This window comes from Lissotriton helveticus, chromosome 9 (assembly GCF_964261635.1).
Source record: "Lissotriton helveticus chromosome 9, aLisHel1.1, whole genome shotgun sequence".
NCBI lineage: Eukaryota > Metazoa > Chordata > Amphibia > Caudata > Salamandridae > Lissotriton > Lissotriton helveticus.
The window spans coordinates 122,125,572-122,148,449 of NC_136070.1; the positions used below are offsets into that span (position 1 = coordinate 122,125,572).

The 22,878-nt window shown below is 45.8% G+C and overlaps 1 protein-coding gene across 1 annotated transcript in view; it reads left to right on the forward strand.

The window, feature by feature from the left end:
• The first annotated feature begins 213 nt into the window (after nt 1-213).
• ARG2 (arginase 2) overlaps nt 214-22,878 on the forward strand; it is a 62,387-nt gene continuing 39,722 nt past the window's right edge. The window contains exons 1-2 of the mRNA XM_078659590.1: nt 214-443; nt 3,235-3,307. Of these exons, the coding sequence (XP_078515716.1) occupies nt 327-443; nt 3,235-3,307 (190 nt within the window). The 5' untranslated portion in view covers nt 214-326. The remainder of the gene's footprint in view (nt 444-3,234; nt 3,308-22,878) is intronic.

Below are 22,878 nucleotides of genomic sequence, written 5' to 3' on the forward strand. Positions count from 1 at the left end.
CGGTATGCTGGGTCGTCATTGGTGGATGTCGAGGTCGGAAGAGAGAGGCGGGCACATTCTGGCACGCAGGGGGGAGTGGCGGAGGAGCGACCATCTGCCTCGCGGACACTGGAGCCTGCGACCGTGACGTCACCGGTCCAAAGCGTGGAGCTGTCAGTGACACGCGCGCGGGGCGGGGCGACTGAGAAGGCAGAAAAGCACCGCAGCATCTCCCAGCTGCATTGAGGAGCGGAGGCTGCACGAGCCCGTTAGGAGCGCGCGAGCCATCGAGACAGGTGCGAGCGCCAGACACTTGATCCCAGATACCCCCCACAGGAGCGCGCGCCATGTCACTGAGGAGCAACTTTGTGCGGCTGCTGAAGAAGCAGTACCGGGCAGTGACCCTGCAGAATAAATGCGCGCACTCGGTGGCCATCATAGGGGCGCCTTTCTCAGGAGGACAGGTGAGTTTTGTTTGTGCCAAGGTTATGCAGGTATCGGGCGGGCAGACAGACATAGAGGGAGCTGGAAACAGATTTTGACCGACCAATGGGTTTAAACGCATGGGCAGACTTGAAGGTGTATATTAGATTTATATATTATATATGTCTATACAAGTGAATACATTGTTAGGCAGGTAGGTGGGCAGACTGGCAGATGGGTCAGCCGACGGATAAATCAAGATAAAAGCAGCTAGATTCATATACATTCGAATTAACTCCCGCGCAATGGGATGGGCCTTTGGGTAGATGGGCCTACAACCAGGTGGATGGAACAGTGGTAGGTGGAGAGACGACCATGCGGGTAGGTGGCTAGACTAGATAGGTCGGTGAGAGGTTAGACACTATCTTTGCAGAAAGAAAAGTGGATAGATAGATTGGTACAGCCATAAGGCGTGGACAAGTCAATATTTGCTGCTGTGTTTTTCTCTCATTGTGGTTGTTTTTTATTAACGAAACAATAAACAGGTAGACACGCAGCCAGGTTAGTGTGGCCTTATAGGTAGATAAAAAGATCATGATAGGTGTTTACATATAGACGGATAGGTAGTCGAGCAGTCAGGTGGTATAGAGGATGCTCGATAGGTGTAGCACAGGTAAATCTACAGGCATGAGCACAGTCAGAGACTTACATAGACGGATTGCTGGGTAGTCAGCAGAACAGTTTGATATTGATGTTTGTTAGATGGCAAGAGACTTGGCAGGTAGCTGTAAAGATGCGCTTGAAGGGGTGGGTGAAACATGTGTGTAGAACGGACACAGAGACGAAGCGATAGACATGGTAATGAACAGGTACATGGAGAGGTGGTAGGTGTAAAGGGAGATAAGTGGATGGATGGAAAAATAGGTGGATAGGCAGGCACTTAAACGTACAGGTAGGTGGATAGACCAATTGCTGGGTAGATGGATAGATGGCCGGGTAGGTGGATAGACCAATTGCTGGGTAGACCGATAGACGGACAGGTAAGTGGATAGACCAAATGCTGGGCAGATGAATAGACGGACGGGTAGGTGGACAGACCAATTGCTGGGTAGATGGATAGGCGGACAGGTAGGTGGTTAGACTGGTAGATCAGGGGACAAATATTTGAGAGGCAGTTGGACGGAGTGATACTTGGGTTGACTAGTAGGTGGGTAGATAAATGGATAGGCAGCCATGCGGTCACACTAATCTGTGGATAGACCGGCAAACGGACAGATGCATAGTTACATGCACTGATGAGTAGAGAGACCTGTAAGTGGATAGACCGGTGGGTGGACAGAATTAAAGGTACCTAGGTAGTAGGTTATTTGACATTTAGTAAGTAGCTAAACTAAACATAGTTAAACGGTAGTATAAATAAACAGGTTGATGGGAAGATAGATAAGTGGGTGGATAGACATATACATGAATTGACAGATTAGAGGTGGCTAGACCAACATGAAGAAAGACAAAGGCAGTTTGATTGTAAGTTAACAGAAAATTAAGTAGACAGACAGATGCTGAAATGGTAGTTGGAAGGACAGGTAGGTGGATAGAGCAGTCTGGAGCTGTACCAGCAGGAGGGAGATAAAGAAGCAAGAATAACGATAACCTGATGTTCGGCCAGCTAGAAGTAGCCCAAACATGGATGGATTGGAAAAGGTGGAGATACTGACGTACAACTAGATTTCTTTTTTTATTCTATTTTGTACATTAGCGCAGATATATTGACAGAAGTCCATACACGCAGATTAATAAACGATAGTGTATCTGTAGAGCAATGCATACCTGTAAGAGTGTACAAGTAGACTACTCTTTAGATTGACAAGTACAGGGAGAGACATTTTCAAAGTCACACTCTGCCTTCATAGCTATTTTTTGTGAAAATATATGTGTATCTAGGAAGGTCACTGTTCTTTATTTTTGTATTTAATTTGATTTTCAGAACATGTACTTTTCTGTTTGTTTAGGTCTTGTTGTTTCTCACTCGGTTTATATCAGTCTTGGTCTATGTGTCAGTCCGCTTGTTTCTAATGTATCTGTTTTTTATTAGTTAAAGGGATCGTCTGTCTCGTTCCCACTTTACCTGTCTGCGTTTGCTTCCGTTTCTGTGACATGTATATTTGGCCTTCTGAATGTCTGCCAATGCCATGTTCTGGCGGAAACCAAATCTAGACCATTGCCTGGGTAGCTGTTTAGAGGCTGAGAGGGGCATTGGATTGCCCCTATGAGCAGCAAATGAGTTATCACTGATAGAAAACTGGGTTGTAGCAAACTATTACTTAGCCTGGGTCGCCACCTATTTGTACTTTGGGCTCTTGGCGCATATCTGTCTTCAGGTCTGTAAAGTTAAAGTGATTCTTGTATATCTGTCTTATTATCCCTACATATATCCGGATAACTACACTGAATTTTTTGTGCCATTTACATAGTAGCATTTGCATTGTATGCATTTTCCCATGTATATCACGCTGTACACCTCTTATGTAGTACCCGTTTGTCTGTCCACCCACATGCCCGATTTTATGCAAGCCTGAAATCATATGTATCTAGAAGCAGGTTACTTTGTATCTGAGTTTTTTTCAACAACTTTGCATCCGTTTGTACTTTTGACTGGCTACAATTAACTCCACTCATGTAGAGTTTGAGGAACTGTGTGAAGGTCTCAGGTTGCTTTTACTCAACCATATCAAATAAAATGCACTAATTCCCTGCCAGTCATACGTGAGACTGTTTTAAAAACCGGTTTATGTGAATTCGAAGATGTAAAGCAGCCCTTGCCTGTTGTTACAGAAACGAAGAGGTGTGGAGCACGGACCTGCTGCCATTAGAAGTGCAGGCCTGGTGGAAAGGTTGTCCAGTCTGGGTAAGCAGAGAACATCGGCACTTAAGGTGTATATATATAACAATGCCTTTGGGAAATTGATAATATCATTTAGAATCGAAAATGAAAATCATAGTTGTTTTAAATGATTGCATTTCAGACATTGACACTGTAGTGTACAAAGCATATTTCGGGTGGGGTTTTCTTTGTTCACAGATCAGAACATTTTATTTTTTTTGTTCTTCAATAAAATCTGCCCTGAACCTCCTCAAAAGTCTACATAGATTTCTCCACCAGTGATGAACAGATGTACACATCCCTGACCCTGTTTTTCCAGCAGGCGTTAAACATGTTTCCCTGCTTCTGAGTAGATTTCCAGGCCCAGCAGCACTGTGCCTGTTTTGCTTTTCACAGGCGGTGATGCGAAGAGTACACTTAATCCAGGCGTTTTGTGAGAGCAGCCTGCTATTCATAGCTGCTGCTTAGTCACCACGTGCGGCTAACCCGGCCGGACGCGCGAGCGCGCCCCTTTCGTTCTCGCGCCGGAGCGCACGGCGGGAAGTGATTCACCGTTGCCAGGGGCGCCACGGTGAGTAATCGACCTCACTACACCAAGAGGCTCGTGCAGAGCAGTGGAAACTTACAGCGTCACCGGGCGTTTCCGTTCTATGATGTGGCGATGAATGAGACGTCATCCTAACCACAGCTGGGGACGGGCATGCATGAAAGATCTGGGGGCGCGCATATTCTGCCTGTGCTTGGGTTATGGCGAACACAGGTTGGAGGAAAAGCCCATTTTACACAAGTCTCAGGGGCTAATGACCGACACCCAGAGTGGTGCTTCTGGTGTTGGATGTCATTTCACAAATGAGAGATGATGAAGGCTCCCAAAGTCCCAAGTTACACTTGAATAAGAGAGAAGAACATATACATACCTGGTACCAATGGCTGACAGGGATTGGATTTGGCATGGGTGGAAAAATACCTCCTACCTTTTATTAAGATGTTGCACACGCACAGATTTGTCGAGGGGTAGGAAAGGGGATGGACAAAAATATCCCAGTTAAACAGGGAGTTCGCTAATGTTGTGTCTTGCTTATTCGTGAATGATCTAATGATAATTATCTGTGTGAAAGAGACAACGGCGGTGGACCCCTGTCTAAATAATGTGTGTCCAAATCACGTTGCAGAAGTGTTAGCATTTTCAAAAGACGACGGCAAACAAACGTCAGACTTTTATGCAGCCTGAAAACAACTTAACACATGTATTGAGAGGGACTAGCAGGCTTTAGGGACAATTGAGATGGGAGGCAGCCAAGCAAAAGCTAAACATTAAGTCACTTACTGCTGTTTTTTAATCGCATTTTAGGTCCAGGCACAGTGAGCACTTTTGTTTACTCTTTTTGGGTAAGAATAGGTTGATCGGAGCTAATGTCTTTATTGCTTTAAGGCAGAACCAGTTGTCAGTTCCCCTTCCACTCATTAATGCTCTTGCTTTTGGGTTGGATATATAATTACAGGGTGGGGCAATGAACAACATGTCATGCAAACTGCTACTGTTAACACCATGAGAAGAGGTAACACTTAATTAGAACACTGTAATGTTGAGCGCTCCATTTAAGGCAATGGAGTGCTCCGGGATTCTAATAGTCTAATGGCTGGTAGAAGCCCGGAGCATCAACATTCCAATGTTTGTTCACAGCTGTTGCAGTGAACAAAGGCCTCAGAGCCCAAGGGGATTTCAACTCCCTCGGGCTCCATGAGGCCTTGGTTTTAAAAATTAGAAAATTCTGCCCTCTAGGGGTGGAATGTTCTAATTTAGAACATTCCACCCCTAGAGGTAATAGCCTTAGAGCCCTCTGTAGCGAGCTCTACTGGCCATTCGGCCTTTGACTCGAGTCTTTAACACTGGAGTGGGCTTTTAATGGACTGTAGAGCCCACTAAGTCAGGCTCAGAGGCTATATTAGAACACTGGAATGTTCAAAGCTCAAATGAAGACAATGGTATGTCTGACAGAAAATGGAGGCTGATATAGGCATCCTGTTCCAACATTTTATTGTTTCTCTCTGCTCTATTTAATTCAGAACATTTTACTTCTAATTGATAAAATGTTCTAATAGTGTTATAGCCCTTCTACATCCAATTACACCAGATATCCACTCTCCTCTGTGCCATCAAAGGACACAAGCCCCTGTACATGCCTGTACCTCTTGTAGAAAGTCGTTAACACCTCGTATAAGCATTGGCAGCAGTCTGTAACTATACTCTAGAACAGTTTATTAGGTGGAGCTCCATTAAAGACAGTGTGGCAGATGACAATGACGATTCTTGACTGGCATTTACCCACTGCTCCATCGTCTAAATGTTTTGTCTTGTTTAATGTAGAACATTCTGCCCTCAATAGGTGCAACTGCATTAAAGATGTTTTACCAAGTAAATGCCCTTTCCTTTTTTACAGGCGCTTGCCTGTGCACACGCTTAGGGAAAGCACATTTTCCATCAGAAGACTACAATATTAAAGTAGGAAAGGTTTTCTGTCACAACATGGGAGGGAAGAGATCCTCAAAGCCAAAGGTTTTACCCAACTCAGCTAGAAAGACTGCCCACACGTCCCCAACAAGAGTGGTACACCAATAATATTTGCATCAAAAGGGTGTGGTAGCAGACATACCTCTTGTCACAAATGGATTTTTGTGCATGTTCTAAGTAGCTCTACTATGTATGCAGTGGTGGTGTTTCTGAACGTGTATTGCTCTGTAAAAACATCACTCATTCTGTGAAGCCATGATAGCAATGACAGTTTTTGTATGTGAAAGTGCTCATGAAAATGGAATTTGCACAGAATTCTGATAACTTGTGCTGCATGCGTGGTATCTGCAATCTTTCGGAAACCCCATAAAAGTCGAATTCACAAAGGTTCTGCTAGTAATCTTCCACCCTGCAAACACTTGTAAATGTGTGCCAGAAAAGTTGGAGTAAGTGTGTCTGCAGATTGCAAAAGGGGAAGGAATCACCCCAAATTTCTAATAACCTGGCAAAAATGCAATGCAGATGCACTGACCTGCCTAACAGAAACCCAGAGGTTTGTTTTCCAATTGACAATCCGCAAGCCGTTATGCGACAGGGAGGATAGTTGTCATTTTCTAGTTTTAATACATATACATACATCAAGCTCAAACTTAACTATGCCCTCACGTAACCACATGCTGACACTATGGGTTGGGCAGACACAATGAGACTGGTTCACAAACAAATGTATCTGTTTCATTTTGTGAATCAGACTCGTGTCCAACCAACCTGTAGTCTCAGGCTTTTTGGCAGGTTGCTCCCCACGCTGCTCAGCACCGCCTGTGTGCCCGCGCCCTAGCCCAGCTGCTGACTGAGGTCGAGGCCCCCCCCTTCTTGGCTCCTGCTCGTGCTCTCTGTAATATTATTGTATTTTCATTGTATTTGTTTTGTTGCCCTTTGTTTTCCTCCTTCCCTCCTGTGCCACTACTGTGCCCTTTTGCCATGCCCATTTTTCCCTTCTGTATCCCTCACTGTTCATTACTCCCGTTTCCCGCCGCTGCGTCCCATGCGGCCCGCCCCCTCGCTCTCCCATTCGCCCGCTCCCACCTCCCAGCTGCTCCTCCCTCCCCTTCTTATGGCGGCCGCTGCGCGGAGAGGAGAGCGACCCTTGACCCTTTGGCAGGTCGCTCCCCACACTGCACAGCACCGCCTGTGTGCCCGTGCCCTAGCCCAGCTGCCGCTGCTGCTAACTGAGGTCGAGGCCCCCCTTGGCTCCTGCTCATGCTCTCTGTAATTTTATTGTATTTGCTTTGTTGCCCTTTGTTTTCCCTCCTGTGCCACTACTGTGTCCTTTTGCCTTGCACATTTTTTCCTTCTGTATCCCTCACTGTTCATTACTCCAGTTTCCTGCCGCTGGGGCCCCGTCTCCCCGCTCTTCCAATTGCCCACTCCCACCTTTCAGCTGCTCCTCCCTCCCACCTCCCCTTCTTATGGCGGCCGCGCCGCTGGCACGCCAAAGGCGCGCCAATGGCAAGCCTGTCTGCGCCTGTCCGCGCCTGAACCGCGCCCAGCGCCAATACCCCTGGCCCCCGCAACACCCTATGCCGTTACGACGCCAACACCCTCCAAGCTCTCAATACCGGGTGAGCAGACGCATGCTTCCTGGCCACCCTGAAGCGCACCAAAGGTCCCTTCTCATGTCGGAACTGCAGCTTTACCAGTCTCCGAGCCGCCAACCCGCCAACCAGGACAGGACGCAACCACCTTAGATGCATACTGCTGAACACCAGCTCCGCACGCAAACACGCCGTCGAACTCTGGAACCTGCTCGACACATCCTCCCCGGACATTGCCTTCCTGAAAGAAACCTGGATGAACGACTCCTCGGCACACGACAACGCCATAGTCGTCCCGGACGGCTACAAAATCACCCGCAGAGACTGCACCAACGGAGTAGGAGGTGGGCTCGCCATCATCCACAAGACCACCATCATGGTCTCGACCAACTCCAACGACACCCTCAGCACCGCCGAACACCTGCACTTCCAGATCCACACTGATCCCAACACCAACCTCAGAGGAACTCTGATCTACAGACACCCCGGACCCTGGCCTCAGTTCAGCGACTCTATCGCCGACTTCGGCATCACGCACGCCCTCGCCTCCACGGACTACATCCTCTTCGGAGACATGTACTTCCACCTCGAGAACAAACACAATACCAACTCCACCACCCTGACCGACAACCTCGCCAACCTCGGACTCAGACAGCTTTTCACTGCGCCCACCCACTCCGCAGGCCACACGCTTGACCCCATCTTCTCCGCAAACCCCCACGTCTCCTTCAGCCACACCACAAACTCTACTGGACCGACCACCGATGCATCCACTTCACCTTCCAGAAACCCACCACACACTACCGCACCCAACAGGTCCCCCACCGCAGCTGGAGCAAAATCACTGAAGACCACCTAAACACTTCTCTCGCCTGTTGCCCACCCCACCAACCCCCACACCGCCTCCAGCAACCTCAAGCCCTGGATCGAGGACTGCGCCAACACGCTCGCCCCGCTCAAGAAACCCTCCAACAGACACACCACCAAGAATGCCAGCTGGTTCTCCGCAGAACACCAGACCTTCAAACGAACCTGCTGGAAACTAGAGAAGAAATGGCACAGCGAACAGACACTGGAAAACCAAGAAGCCCACAAGAACGCCATGCACCAACACCATCACCTCATCAGAGCCGCAAAAAGGACCTCCTTCAGGGAACGCCTTGACAACAACGCACACAACAGCAAAGAGCTCTTCAACATCGTGAAGGAACTCTCCTACCCCAGCTCCAAGACCAACGACATCCCACCATCACAAGACCTGTGCGACTCCCTCACCACCTTCTTCCACCGCAAGATCGCCGACATCCACAACAGCTTCGACAACCTGACCACCTCAACAGCCAACGACACCTCAGCCCCCATGACCACCACCCACAGCGACCCCCTGCTCACGTGGACCCACATCAACGACGACGACACCATCAAAATCATGAACACCATCCACTCCGGCTCCCAGTCAGACCCATGCCCACACCACATCTTCAAGAAAGCCAGCGCCACCATCGCGCCCCATCTCCGCAAGGCCATCAACATCTCCTTCGAGATCGCGACCTTCCCGGAGAGCTGGAAGCACGCCGAGATCAACGCCCAGTTCAAGAAACCCAAGGCGGACCCAAGAGACCTCAAAAACTTCCGGCCCATCTCTCTGCTCCCGTTACAAGCGAAGGTTATCGAGAAAGCCGTCAACAAACAGCTGACCCGCTACCTCGAGGAGAACAACATCCTGGACCCATCCCAGTCCGGATTCCGCAGCAACCAGAGCACCGAAACCGCCCTCATCGCCACCACCTACGACATCAGGGCCTTGCTGGACAAAGGCGAAACCACGGCCCTCATTCTCCTAGACCTATCAGCTGCCTTCGACACTGTCTGCCACCGCACCCTACGCAAACGCCTCCACAACGCAGGGATCCGAGACAAGGCTCTGGAATGGACCACCTCCTTCCTCTCAGGCAGAACCCAGAGCATCCGCCTTCCCCCCTTCCGGTCCGAGGCCTCTAAGATCATCTGTGGCGTACCCCAAGGATCATCCCTCAGCCCGACATTGTTCAACATCTACATGGCCCCGCTCGCCCACGTCGCCAGACTGCACAACCTCAACATCATCTCCTACGCCGACGACACACAGCTGATCCTCTCCCTCACCAAGGACCCCATCACCGCCAAAACCAACCTCCACGAAGGAATAAAAGCTGTCGCTGTATGGATGAAGAACAGCCATCTGAAGCAGAACTCGGACAAGACGGAGATCCTCATCCTCGGCTCCACCCCCTCAGCCTGGGACGACTCCTGGTGGCTGACTGCCCGGGGAGCAGCTCCAACACCCTCCGACCACGCACGCAACTTGGGATTCATCCTCGACCCAACACTCTCCATGACCAAGCAAGTCAACGGAGTCTCATCCTCCTGCTTCAACACCCTCCGCATGCTCCGGAAGATCTACAGGTGGATCACAACTGACACAAGAAGAACAGTCACCCAGGCCCTCGTCAGCAGCAGGTTGGACTACGGAAACGCCCTCTACGCAGGAGCCTCGGCCAAACTCCAGAAACGGCTGCAACGCATCCAGAACGCCTCTGCACACCTGATCCTCGACATCCCTCACCGCAGCCACATCACACCCCACCTGAGAGACCTGCACTGGCTGCCCGTCAACAAGAGGATCACCTTCAATCTCCTCACCCACGCACACAAGGCACTCCATGACACCGGACCAGCATACCTCAACAGACCACTCACCTTCTACACCCCGAACCGCCAGCGGAGCACCAACCATGCCCTCGCTACCGTCCCACGCATCTAAAGAGCAACCGCCGGCGGTAGATCATTCTCCTACCTCGCCGCCAAGACCTGGAACACCCTCCCCATCCTCCTACGGCAGACCCAAGACCTACTTACCTTCAGGAGACTACTCAAGATCTGGCTCTTCGAGCAGTAGTAGCACCCTCTCCCCCAGCGCCTTGAGACCCTCACGGGTAAGTAGTGCGCTTTACAAATTACAGTGGTTTTGAGGCAGATACATACCGACTTTAGTCATTCACTTGTTGCTCTGTTAGGCATTCCCTGCTTCAGACATGATTGGTTATCATTTTGTCTTGTTCATGTTTTTCTTCATTGCCACTTCACCACCCCCCAACCCTACAGGAGGATATGTTTCTAGGCTCTGAGCATCTCCTTTCTGTCCAACTTCTATAAGTCTATCTTATACCTTTTTTCTCTATTTCTTGTCACCATTTCACCTTTTTTTTCCCACCATACACCGCCTTGCCCTCCCAATCTCTTACCAACGGCATAATGAAAATAAATCTGTTTCTAATAATCTAACTGCCTGCAGCCTGGTCCCATGGGCAAATGCATTCATCACTTAGTAGGTTGGGTCAGCTGTTTTGATATGAGACTTACACCTCACTTAATTTTGCTTCTCTCCATGTTCTGTGTAGCTTTGTTTCTGAAATTTGTTTTCAAATATGTTATGTTTCCTCCAGGTTTTTATCTCCTGGCACACATCTTCTCTTGCCAATCGTTTTTCCCTGCTTTGTTAAGGTGCATCTCTTCTGACCGAACCCACTTTGTGCTCTAATTAATTTCTGCTTATTGATAGTTTCTGGGTTCTTCTCCTTGAGACTTCGCATTATTCTGCTTGCCTCACTGCTTTCTAAAAACAAAATTTAGATCTGTGTTTATCCAGGTTGACCTATTGTATATTTTTAAGCAATTTTATGACTTATAGCATTACATTATGAAGTGCTAAGGGGAAAAGCATCAAACAATAATGAATGGTAATTTAAGTGTGAGCCTCTGTGTGCTCAATATTAAAATTCAAGAACGATGAGCATATAGCTACAATGGGTCCAGTTCACAAATGAGCACATAGCTATAATTGGTCCAATTCACAGATAATTTAGTGCACCTACATTTAGCTTAGATGTGCACCATTTTCACTCTGCATAAAAATTCCCAATCCCATTTGAAGGAATTGCCCTTGCCCAAAGTGTATTTGTAAAGTTAATAGGGCTCACCTTCGTGGCCTATTGGCTTTGCCAGTTGTTTTTTGCTGATGCTGGGCAGCATCAGTAAAAAGTAAAACTATTTTGGTCAATGCTGTCCAGCATCAGCAAAAAAAATACGAAAAAACATGCATAGCTCGCGCATGTCATTCAGTAGATGAGCACATATATGATGCTGTATGCGTGCATGTATCATCAGGCAGGTGCGAGACTACTGAAAGGCGTGGGTACCATTTTCTTTATACTTTTTATGAACTGATCCAAGATGGCAGGCACCAGTTTGAGGAGTAAAGACATTTTAAAAATGTACCTGTCAAAAGGCGTTTTTTTCTTTTTCAAAAAGCAGAGTGACCTGTCCGGCAATAAACAGCAGCTGTCAGGCCCTCTGATAAAGAAAACAACATCTATCTATCGATCTATTTAGATTGATATTTTAATGATTGCAAGGTGTGGTGGGAGAGGAACAAAGGACCAGGTGGAAGGAACGCAACGGAAAGGGGGCGGGTGGGAGCAGTAGCATACAGAGGAGGGGGAGAATAATTAAAGCAATTAGGAAAAAAAAGCCAAAAAGGAGAAAGCAAAAACAGGATGGGGGGGGGGGGGAGATAGAAACACTGAGCACGTGTTATGGAACAAAAGTCAGCACATGAGGGAGAGAACAAGTGTGAAGAGGAGAGAGCAATAAGGGGCAAGGCCAGGCCTCAGTACTTTTCTAAGACTGAAAACGTGTATAAACAAAAAACAGAACTGTGGTGTATTGGGAAATTCAGCCTGCCCATATCTTGTGCAAATATTTTCTGCTCGCAATTTTAGACTGTCAGGAGTACACGTGTAATTATTTGAGAATACATCAACAAGTCAGACATTTCCTCCAAGATAGGGTGATCACTAAAAGTGTACTTTCTCAGCCTATGCTTTGTGAACTGGGCCCAATGAGGTCATTCGTAATAAACTGAACTTTGTTTGAAAGAATGTGTACTATGATCACTAACTTTGCTCCAAAAACAACACCTGCTAGTAATTACTCTAGCTGCAATGCTGGCTCACCACCCCTACAGTTATCAGAGCATGTGAACCAATTCAACCCCAAACCAGGGATTGTGCAACCCCAGCTGCAGGGATGTGAAAATACCTTGTGCTCAGAAGGACTTTGTATGATGCAACCTAACAGCCTGTTCTTGTTTCAGTAAACAACCTGACCTTGACATAAACATCTTTTTAAAGACTGGGCCGAGTGTTTTGTTTCATGCTTTAAGGGATAACATTTTGTGCGACACAGCGTTACATTCAGGTATGCAGGGAAGCATGCAGTAATGTGATGGATGTCGGTATGGCCTAGAATAGACTCCCTGGAAGGAGAAAGAGCCTTGGTTCCAGACAGACAGGTTCTAGTCCATCACGCCTCAGCCTCTTGCATGTAAACTGAGCCTCTTGCATCAGCCGGGGTGCATTAGGCAGGGGTGTTATGCATGTCCTACTTTCCACTGCCCTGCGTACACCACCAACAAGAGTGACTCCTGCCCGAGTAGGAAAACTACAAAATCAAGGCTTTCAAAAGACGCATGGAACATAGGCTTGAACAGCCAGAGCCAGGTTCAAATCACCTGCAGCCGCACCACTGTGTGCACATCCGCCACGGGACCGCCAGAATATCTTGAATTAAAGGTACCCCTGCTCAGAAACTCCTGCTCACAGGAAGTCCCTACAAGAGTTGGCAATACAACTTTAAATAGTGCTGTGAAAGCCGCTATAGCAGAATGCCCAAGGCATGTAGGCAGGTCTAGTGTGAATGCATTGATACAGTAATCTTTAAAAAAATATTTGTCGACATAGATTTATACGATACAGTAAGCTAGGTCAGAAAAGGGAAAATATTTGACCATTTGCACACGTTAACCTCATTAAGGGCTGTACGCTGGTGCATCACCCTGCGCTGCTACAATTTACACAGTCGCATATTCTTCTAAACCCTACATTGTACTAATATGTCTGTGATTGTTGATAGTGATTTATGCCGTGTAGGGCGTAGTGGTTTTAAGTAAAAAACTGTCAATAAATAGATGCTTCTTTTCATTTGTGTAAGTATATTACGAGCTATTGGGTAATAACATACAGATTTTGGTGGGTAACTCACCAGACTCCGCATGATATGGCAAATACTGTATGCTTTCCCCATTTTAAATTTCGGCAGGTTTGACCTGCCGAAATTTAATGAAGGTCAGTGCTCAATTTGAGCCATGGTTTCCAGAGCTTGGCACTGGCACTTAAGGGTCGATTAGGATGGCGGTGAATCCGCACCCTCCGGGCCGGTGGAAGCCACCACCGGTCCGGAGGATGCGGATTCACCGCCGCGGTCCCTGTGAACACCACCCACCAGATCAGGATGGCGGTAGGATCAACGGCGGACGGCAAGTCCGTCTGCCGCTGATCCGCGGGGTGTAGCCTGCTATTTGGTGGCGTTGTCTGCAAGACACCGCGAGCCAAATTAGGAAGCATGTGTAAACGTGCTTTTCCGCGGCGGTTTTTCCGCCGTGGAAAAGCATGTGGACCATTGCTACTGGGGGGCCCTTGCGAGCCCCCAGGGTGAAGGGGAGGTGGGGGTGCACATGGGGGGTACGTATGGTACCCCCCTGCATTTGCATGCACAAAGCGTCAGGCACCGCGCGGTGCCTGCCGCTTTGTGCATGCAAATACAATGCATGCAATTTTAACATTGCGACGGGTGCTGCTTAAAGCAGCACCCGCCGCAATGTTAAAGATACAGGATGTGACCGCCAGGGTGGCGGTCACCTCCTAATTGGCATGGAGGGAACGCCGCTGCCCTTGCGGACGGTCCCTTCACCTCGGGGGTGGCGGACGGACGCAAGTCCGTCCGCCATCCTAATAGGCCCCCTAATTGTCAACACCACTTGTGACAGTCTACTACAAGGTGGCGCTGTCTGGCTAATTTAGAGATGACCACAACAGTTAATTATTAATTCAATATACATAAAAAATTACTATTACCTGTTGCCCAAGCCAGTCTTATATCTTTGGGGGCCTGAAATAGTACGAATTGTCACACTTTTAGTAGGAGTGTGATGGTTTGTAGTTGTGTTGCTACTATCATTGTCTGCATTGCTGGGGCAATGTGTGGTGCAAGCTGCAGTAGCCTCCTGACGATAGCCATGGCACTTATTTTATTAAAAATTAAGCACTGATGAAGGTTGAGTTATTTAACGCAACCAAGAATTATCGGATGCATTACATACTTTGAAACTCGTATTCCATCCCATGCTTAAATAGGGGTATACACATGGGTCGGAATGGCCTGGCCCAACTCATAATCAGGCCCAGAATGTTTAAATGCTTTCAGGTGTTGTCTCAGATTTATCCACATTATGTCACACCTCAAGCTCTGAGGTCAGCTTGGCACTGGGTAGGGTGTATATGCCATTTAATAGCTGCATCTTTGTGATCTCCTCTGCCTTAGACTGACAATTGTTAGCCTGAATGGCTACAGCTGCCGACTTTTGAACTGGGTAAGTTGAGTCCTGGTGCCGGATCAGCATCCTGTGATTCTGGGCAAATCACTTCATGTTCCTGTGCCTCGGAAGACAACAAAATCTTAACCTGTGTTATGTAATCTGTTGCTCATGTATAGCACTCTAACACCCTGGGCCAATGTTGCATATATAATACTGCCAAAATAAACAAGAATATGAAAGAATTGTGCTCTGTTTACCCCAACCAGTGAATTTGTGAAAATGGCGAGGGCACGAGCATCTGTCAGTCGGAGTAAGAACATTTCTTATTTGGGGCCTTTGAATCTAACTACAGATGTTCTAGCATTTTTCAATTGGGGACGGCAATTGAAAGTGTTTCCGTAAGGAACCTACGTTGAGGATAAATGTGCATTGCCGATAATAACCATTTCTGGTTGTACAGCAATAAAATAGGGAAGGAGAGTATAGAACTACAAAGAAAACAGCAGGACGTAAGACAGGATAAAGACCGTCACTGTTTAGAATTGGACTTGGGGTAGGTTCTCCTCCAAGAAGCAGCAGAGTGTTTCACAGTGAACACTTTTATTGCAGCAGAAATACATCAAATATGGGGACCAGTGCATAATAACAGCATGCTGTGTACCCCCCTTCCCTTGTGTAATTTGGTCTATTTGGGCCGCATTACGAAAGGATAGAGGGGGTACTCGTGTAAGTGGGGTAGTGGTAAGCAGCACACTGCATAGTTGTTTATTTTATAAACTTAGAGCAGAGTTTCCAAGGTCAGCGATTACGCCCCTCCCTCCAGGCCTGGTGAACAAGACAGGTTTTAAAATTACTTATTGAGGAAGAGACATGAAGGTTAGGCTCGTGTAGTAACTATAAATAAGGACGTTATACCATAGAGAGTCTCAAAACTGACCTCAACAAGTACATAATCCATAACAGATCTTTATGTAACAGAAAAGAGCAGGCTTCGAGCTCACTGAAGTCTGCTTATCTCACAATTTAGCGATGATCCTGGATAAAGATGGCTGGTCTGGGTTTTGAGAAATTAAAATAACCCTGTCAGGCACCGCCCTACATTTGCATGCATAATATAAGGACAAACATTCCCTGAGGTTTTTACCACCTTGTATAATTATATTTATGCACAACAGGATTCTGAAGTCTTCTGACTTGGCATAAAAAGTGGGATTTGACACGTGATCCTTTTGAATCTCGCAGACATGTGACGTGTCCAACTAGTTGCAGAGTATGTCTTTTTAGTATCAATAATGGTCCAGTAACAACTAAACTTTTTTCTCCTAATCACTGAGAGTCTACTTGCCTCATAAAGACACAAATCTTCAATTCCTAATTTTCCTTAGTAAATTATGATTGACTCTGACAAAGGCTGCCTTGTTGGCCTTTAAGGCAGTGCTTGAAATGGAAAAATTAAAGTTCTGTTACTCTGTACCAGAGTACCTGCTTGTTTCTGAGAAGTGCCGGTACTCTCCAATTAAAAAGTATAGCATTTCTCTTGAAAAGTGCCTGTACTCTCTCTGTCAAATTAAAAAAGTGCCGGTACTCCGTACCGGCCCATTTAAAGCACTGCTTTATGGTCGAAATTCTGCCTTTTAGCCTTGAACTTCACAGCAACATCAGTTTTGTCATGGTTGGGATCCATTGCCATTGTCATTTGTTGATTGGATCCTGGGACTTTGTTGGCTCTAGTAAAAATTGGAATGGCACAGATATCAAACCGGCATCACTTACAATTGGTAAATACAATGCCAAGTACACTTGTCTGCCATGTTATTCCTTAGCGTAAAAGCAAATCCATCGTGACCATAGTGGTCAAGTGAAACCAACACAATAGTCAACTGGTCGGCAGCTGTTCATAATATAACTGGAAGGGTGTTAAACTTTTCCTCAGTGTTGAACTTTTTTATGTTAAGTTTTGGTGCTAGTGAGTTAGCTTCTGTTTATCTGAAACACCTTTCATTATTGCACGTTGAGATGAATCAATTTCAATGTGGGCAAAGCTCCCGGTGAAAGCATTTCAGGAGAATTGGGGCATCAGATAGGCAGACCTGGTCTTGAGAGGGACCAGCAACATGGAGGGAGTGATGTCAATTTCAGTTTTATAGTCTAGAGGTTGGCTCTGCGCTTCAGCATCCGTCCCTTCTTCTTTACAGTTATGATATAATTTATTTATAGAGGGTTGTGTCTTTGATCTGCCGTCCCCAAAATGTAATATTCTCTTCTTTTAATCCGCTCTGTTATATTCATTAAGGCCTGTTTCTGAAAGGTTATGTTTAATGGGTGTCCCATTACTGCTATCAAGAATTGACGAGGCCAAAAGAAGAGGTTCAGATAAAAAAAACTGCTCCACAGTAAAAAAAATAAAAAAACAGTGCTGAGGCATGTTTGGTTTCTTTAATCTCCATTGCAGGTCTTTCCCCTTCCTACTTTCTTCTTTCTCCTTTAGCCCATTTCCCTCCGTGTCACTGTATTATTTTTATGTCATACACCTTCCTATGGAAAATGTTTTGCTGCCTGAAGGATACATGTTAATTCTCTGTAGCAGACAGTCTGTTGGAGACATTGCTTTTTTGTGTATTCACTGACGAATGTTCAAATATTGGGCATGAACAGAGTGCAGATGGCAGCTTACTCGCCACATTCCTCCTACTCGGGTGCCAAGATGATGCCGACTATGAATGTGCAAGTCATCCAAGGAAACCCAACCTGTGCACAGCCCCCGCATGTGGAATCCGCCTAGGATGAGATACGCACATTTCAAAAACTGCCTTGGCAGTGATCTTCCGAGCCTCCAAGTTCATCTTTCTTTCGTATCTCTAGCACACAACTGAATGTTCATTTGCATGTTTATGGAAATCAATTTAGGTTCTTCTATAATTAGGACAAGAAACCTCTTTAAATGCTTCTTGATCCAGAGGGATTTCCACACCTATGTTTATTATAAAGGTTTCAGTCATACAACCAGATTCAGTACACACAATACCCCACCAGAAACCAACGCAAGTTATGAAAATAAAGACAACTTGTACTCTCAAACCATGGAGAAAAGGAGGAATGTGCTTCTAGTCAGTAAGATCATAAGAATCTCATAAAAAGGGGAATAAAGCATGTAGATTTCATACCTCTCACTTCTGCGTAAAGACAGTTGCCTTCCTAGATATTTTATACATATATGTATCTCTAGCTAAACAATGTTGCATTCATCATTACAGTACACTGGAGCTCAGTCAGGGAGCATCCCCTGACCCTAGGTTCAGGTGGGAAGGGGGCGAGGGGACCCCACGGGTTGAACATTTTTAAATGCACATTTTGCCGTAGGATACGTAGGCTCCAAGGCTGTGGTTGTTGTTCGCAGAGAAGCCCCGGAGCTTTGCAAACTCATTAGGGGTTGGCGAACACACAGCCAGGGGCCTTGGACCTTTATTGTATTTTATTTTATTTATTTATAAAGCGCGACATTCATCCGAATGGATATCACAGTGCTAATGGCCCTTACAAATGAAGGATACAGAATGTGGGGAGATTCTTTAACTTATCAGGCTTTAGGAAATAGATGTGTCTTCAGCTTTTTCCTGAATAGCTGGTGGCAATTGATAAATCGAAGTTCTACTGGGAGTTCATTCCAGGATTTTGCCGCCAAATACGAACAAGAGCGGCGCCCTAGTCTAGACTTTTTAATACGCTTAGAGGTTGCCATGGCCAGCTGGCCTGATCGCAGATTCCGATTGGGAAGATAAAACTTCACTCTGCCTTGGAGAATTTTCGGTCTGGCAAGATACAGGACCTTGTGTGTATGGCACAGTAATGTAAACATGGCCCACTGTCTCATAGGGAGCCAGTGTAGGGTATTCATGCATTCCGAAGTGGAGCTATACTTCTTCACATTGCATACAACTTTAGCTGCTGCATTTTGGACTAGCTGGAGTCAGGATAATAGGTAGTCCGCCATACCAACAAAAAGAGCATTCCCATAATCCAGCCTGTTAATGAGCAGTGCCTGAACCAGCGTCTTTCTACATTCCAGCGGAATCCATTGGAATGCTCTCATTAGCATTTTTAGGATAGCGAAGCTTTTCCCGCAGAGTACATGTACATGATTCTGCATGTTAAGCGTGTTATCCACGAGAATTCCCAATTTTTTTGCCACCTGTTTGGGAGCCGGAGGTTTACCCAAGGTAGAGGGCCACCAAGCTGTATTCCAGACTTGATGAGCACCCCCCAAACAATAGAATTTCTGACTTGTCTGCATTTAATTTCAGACAATGGTCCGACACCCATTTCCGTAAGGCAGCTAATAAGACTAGTCCTAGAGTCCTCTTGTCCATCTAAGGCAACCATCAGATGGGTATCATCTGCATAGGAGCATTTGCTGATGCCCCACCTTCTTTGTATGTCCAGCAAAGTTGGCCGACCCAGCACTAGGTTCTCACTCTCTACTGAATGTCCAGAAAGGGTACACAAGCTTGTGAGGGTCTGCAAACGCCAAGACAGGGTCCACCAACCCTTAAAAAATAAAAGCAAACAGGGTATGGCCATAGGCCAGACCCTAATATATAACCCCCTACTACTTGTAGGCCAAAACCATGCCCAGCAGGGGTCGGTTGCTTGCAGCCTGTTGGAGACAGACCTGGACACATTCCAGGCCTTTAACCATCCTCCACTACAAATTAAGATTTATATGACTTGTGCGAGCTATGCACTGCTGTCCTGACCATAATTTGCAAATTTCAGTTCTTTTGTTTTAATTCGTAACTATTACTGCACCTCAACTGTTGTTTTCTAATAGTGTTTCCAAGGTTTTTCTTTAACATATTATAAAGTTTAATAACTAAAGCGAACCATAATTTCAATTAAACCTCTATTTCTTCAGAATGTAATATATTGCACTTCCCCCCTACTTGCTTCACAGACATTTGCAAAATCCTAATTTCATCTCAGCTGGTAAAATGTTACATTCTAGTGGCTAACTAACTGTTTGGCACTTTCAACGAAAGAAACATCAAAACATTTCCAACAAACACTATACAACTTGTTTTACTTTACATTAAGAAATGCATATTTTCTATTTGTAGTCTATCTTGAACATTTACCCCACAAAGGGGAATTTCCACTATTTGTCACAGTAATCTGATATATAATGATTGAAAAATTTGAAAAATTGTGGGTACTATGTTTGTGGTACACAACAACCAGAAATGTCTCTCTGCCTTAGACTGTGAAACTTTACGCGCCAATGTTTCTAGCTAGATTACCATAAGTGGCCAATTTACAACCACAGTTTTCATCCAGCCTGTTCAGAGTTAACTGGAACTTCGAAAGACAGGCATTGACGATGAACACCTAAGGTGTGCGGAACATGCAATTTCTGAGGGTAAAATCCTGTTCCCGATTGACAGAATCAGGATTGGTGGGATTCTGGCTACACAAATGGAATTATCTCACTGAGAATTTGTACCAGTTTGGTAGAAATTTTGTTTGAGCAACTTCATTTGCAGTGAAGGGAATGAGGGCCCTCCTGAGTAGGTCTAGCAAGTCTGTGGGTGTTCACCAGCTCTATGCGGGCAGTTCCCCCCCACCCTGAAAATGCTTCCAAATTTACAGTTGTAATGGGCAGGAGTAAATGCGTTTTCAGGGAAGAAACTGGAACAGACCAGCCCCTTTAAAAAAATGCGAATGATTTACTTTTATCTATTGCAATCAAAGTGATTCTTACTGAATGGAAGTCCTTCCAACACATCTCTTTTCACACTGGTGAGCCTGGGGGTCTTATCTTCGTAGTGCTCATACATTACATTCTGAAAGTAATTCTTCTCCGGGTTATAGGGCTGTCCATTGTGCATATTCTTTATCTTTCGTTCCCATTTTCTCGTACTCTTTTTTTTGTAGGAGTTGCTTCACTGGAATACTGCTGACCCTATTCTCCTGCTTCCCCTCTGTTTTCTTCCCCTCCCCCCCCCATATACACCGCTCGATCTCTTTTGTGATACATGGCTTATTAATCCGTTACTCATAATTAATTCTTTCAAATGTGTTTTGAGGGTTGTATGCTCCTTGTTACCTTACTACATATGCTATGTCTTGCCTAGCCAGTATCACTCTTTGCATTTACTATTTGTACTTTTCTTGTGTTTAATTTCCAATAAAATTATTTGAACACTAAAAAAATGCGAATGCACCTTTGCCTTGCCTTTCCACATGTTGAAATGCACACCCATTGCCTTACTGACTCTGGAAATATTTATTGCTCAGTTATCCAGAAGTACTCCAGGAATACGTTTTAGAATCTTAAATGTATTCCAAAAGTAGTCCCAAACCTGTATTTCACCTTTTCTGTGTATGCCTAACTCGAACCGATCATGTTTGTGTTAAAAATGTAACAAATCTTAAATCAGTGGCTTTTTTCATTCTGCTTGGTCTTCATTCTACCATTCTACCGGTCTTATAGGTAGAATTTCCAATAATATCCACGGCATAGATTCAAAGGGGATAAAGACGAAGGTAGGTAGCTGCGAGATATCTTTGCTTCGTATTCGTAGAGTGGAATTCGGGTTATATTTCCCTGTACTTGCTTAAATTTGTGCTGATCATTCGTGTAAGGTATCTAATTCATTGATGCCCAGGAAATGCGCTTGAAGCCACACCCTACGGGACAGTGGTGGAATCTGTGTCCAGAGGAATATAGGGGTGGCCTTTCAGCACGTTTAGCATCAGCAAGGAGCTAAGTAAACAAGAAATCCAATCTGCTCCGCTGACATACTTTCAATGGAACAGACTTGTCTTGGCTATAAACAGCCTTTCTATTTCAGGAGCAGATCAACATGTTACAAGAGGCAGATTAACATGCCAAGAAAACCACTTCAGAGCCACATCTAGTGGAAAAACAAGACATAAATAACCCCAAGGCACCAGTCAACAGGTATATGGTTTCTAGCAGACCCCCAGTTTCCACAGTCTGTTCCACCCACCTGGCACATGGTACTTTCACCCACATAAGCAGAGCTCCCATAGATGTTGGTGTATGTATAGAGATAGAGACACACTCTCTCTCATTTTGCATTGAAAAGCATATTTTTCTCAATAAATTTGGCACTGTTCAAAGAATTTACACAAAGTTTCCCCCCCAAAAAGTCGATCCACGTTGGGTGGGGTGTAGTAAGTTTAGCGCAGGCCTGTTAATGGCAGGAGCAAAAAAAAAAATGGGGTGTCAGATGTGACCTTTCCTATTTTAATTCCCAAAGGATTATTTGCTCTCCATTACAGAAAAAACAGCTAAACGGCATTAAACCAAACTTGGCATAAAAGTAGAACGTCACTCAAGGAACTTTGGAGTAACTTAGGGTAAAGTGGAGTAAAGTAGGTCTCAAATTGAGCTGAGCTTTCAATCAAAATGGGAAAAGCTGGACTGTTATTCTGTGAATGGTCTGCAAACCCAAAGATGCAGACCTTACGCAGATCCAAAATTTAGAAAATACTCAAACCTTATTGCATGAGAGAGTTTTTTCTTCCATCCATTTGGGTCTGTAAAACCTAAAGCTAGGCCCATGGACCTGAAGTTCTCTGATTGCTTGGCTGAAACTAGCTGAACAATGTTGCAGTCATTACAGGACACGGGAGCTCAGTCCCCAAGTCCTGATAAAAAAAGGTGCCATAAGGGTGAGCATCCCCTGACCCTTGGCTCAGCTAGGACGGGGGGCAAGGGGACCCCCCAATTTGAAAATTTGAAAATGCAGATTTTGCCGTAGGTTGCGCAGGTTCCACGGCTATGTTCGTTGTTTGCAGCTAAGCCCCAGAGCTTTGCAAACCCAAGTTAGGGGGTTGCGAACACACAACCAGGGGCCTTGGACCTTCTTTGTATGTCCAGCAAAGTTTGGTAGTTTTCACGCAATGCAGTAAATTCATCAAAAACCCTCCCCACAGTGAGCTTAAAATATTGTTGTAGCTAGTGGCAATACATTGCCAAATAGGGGGCAGT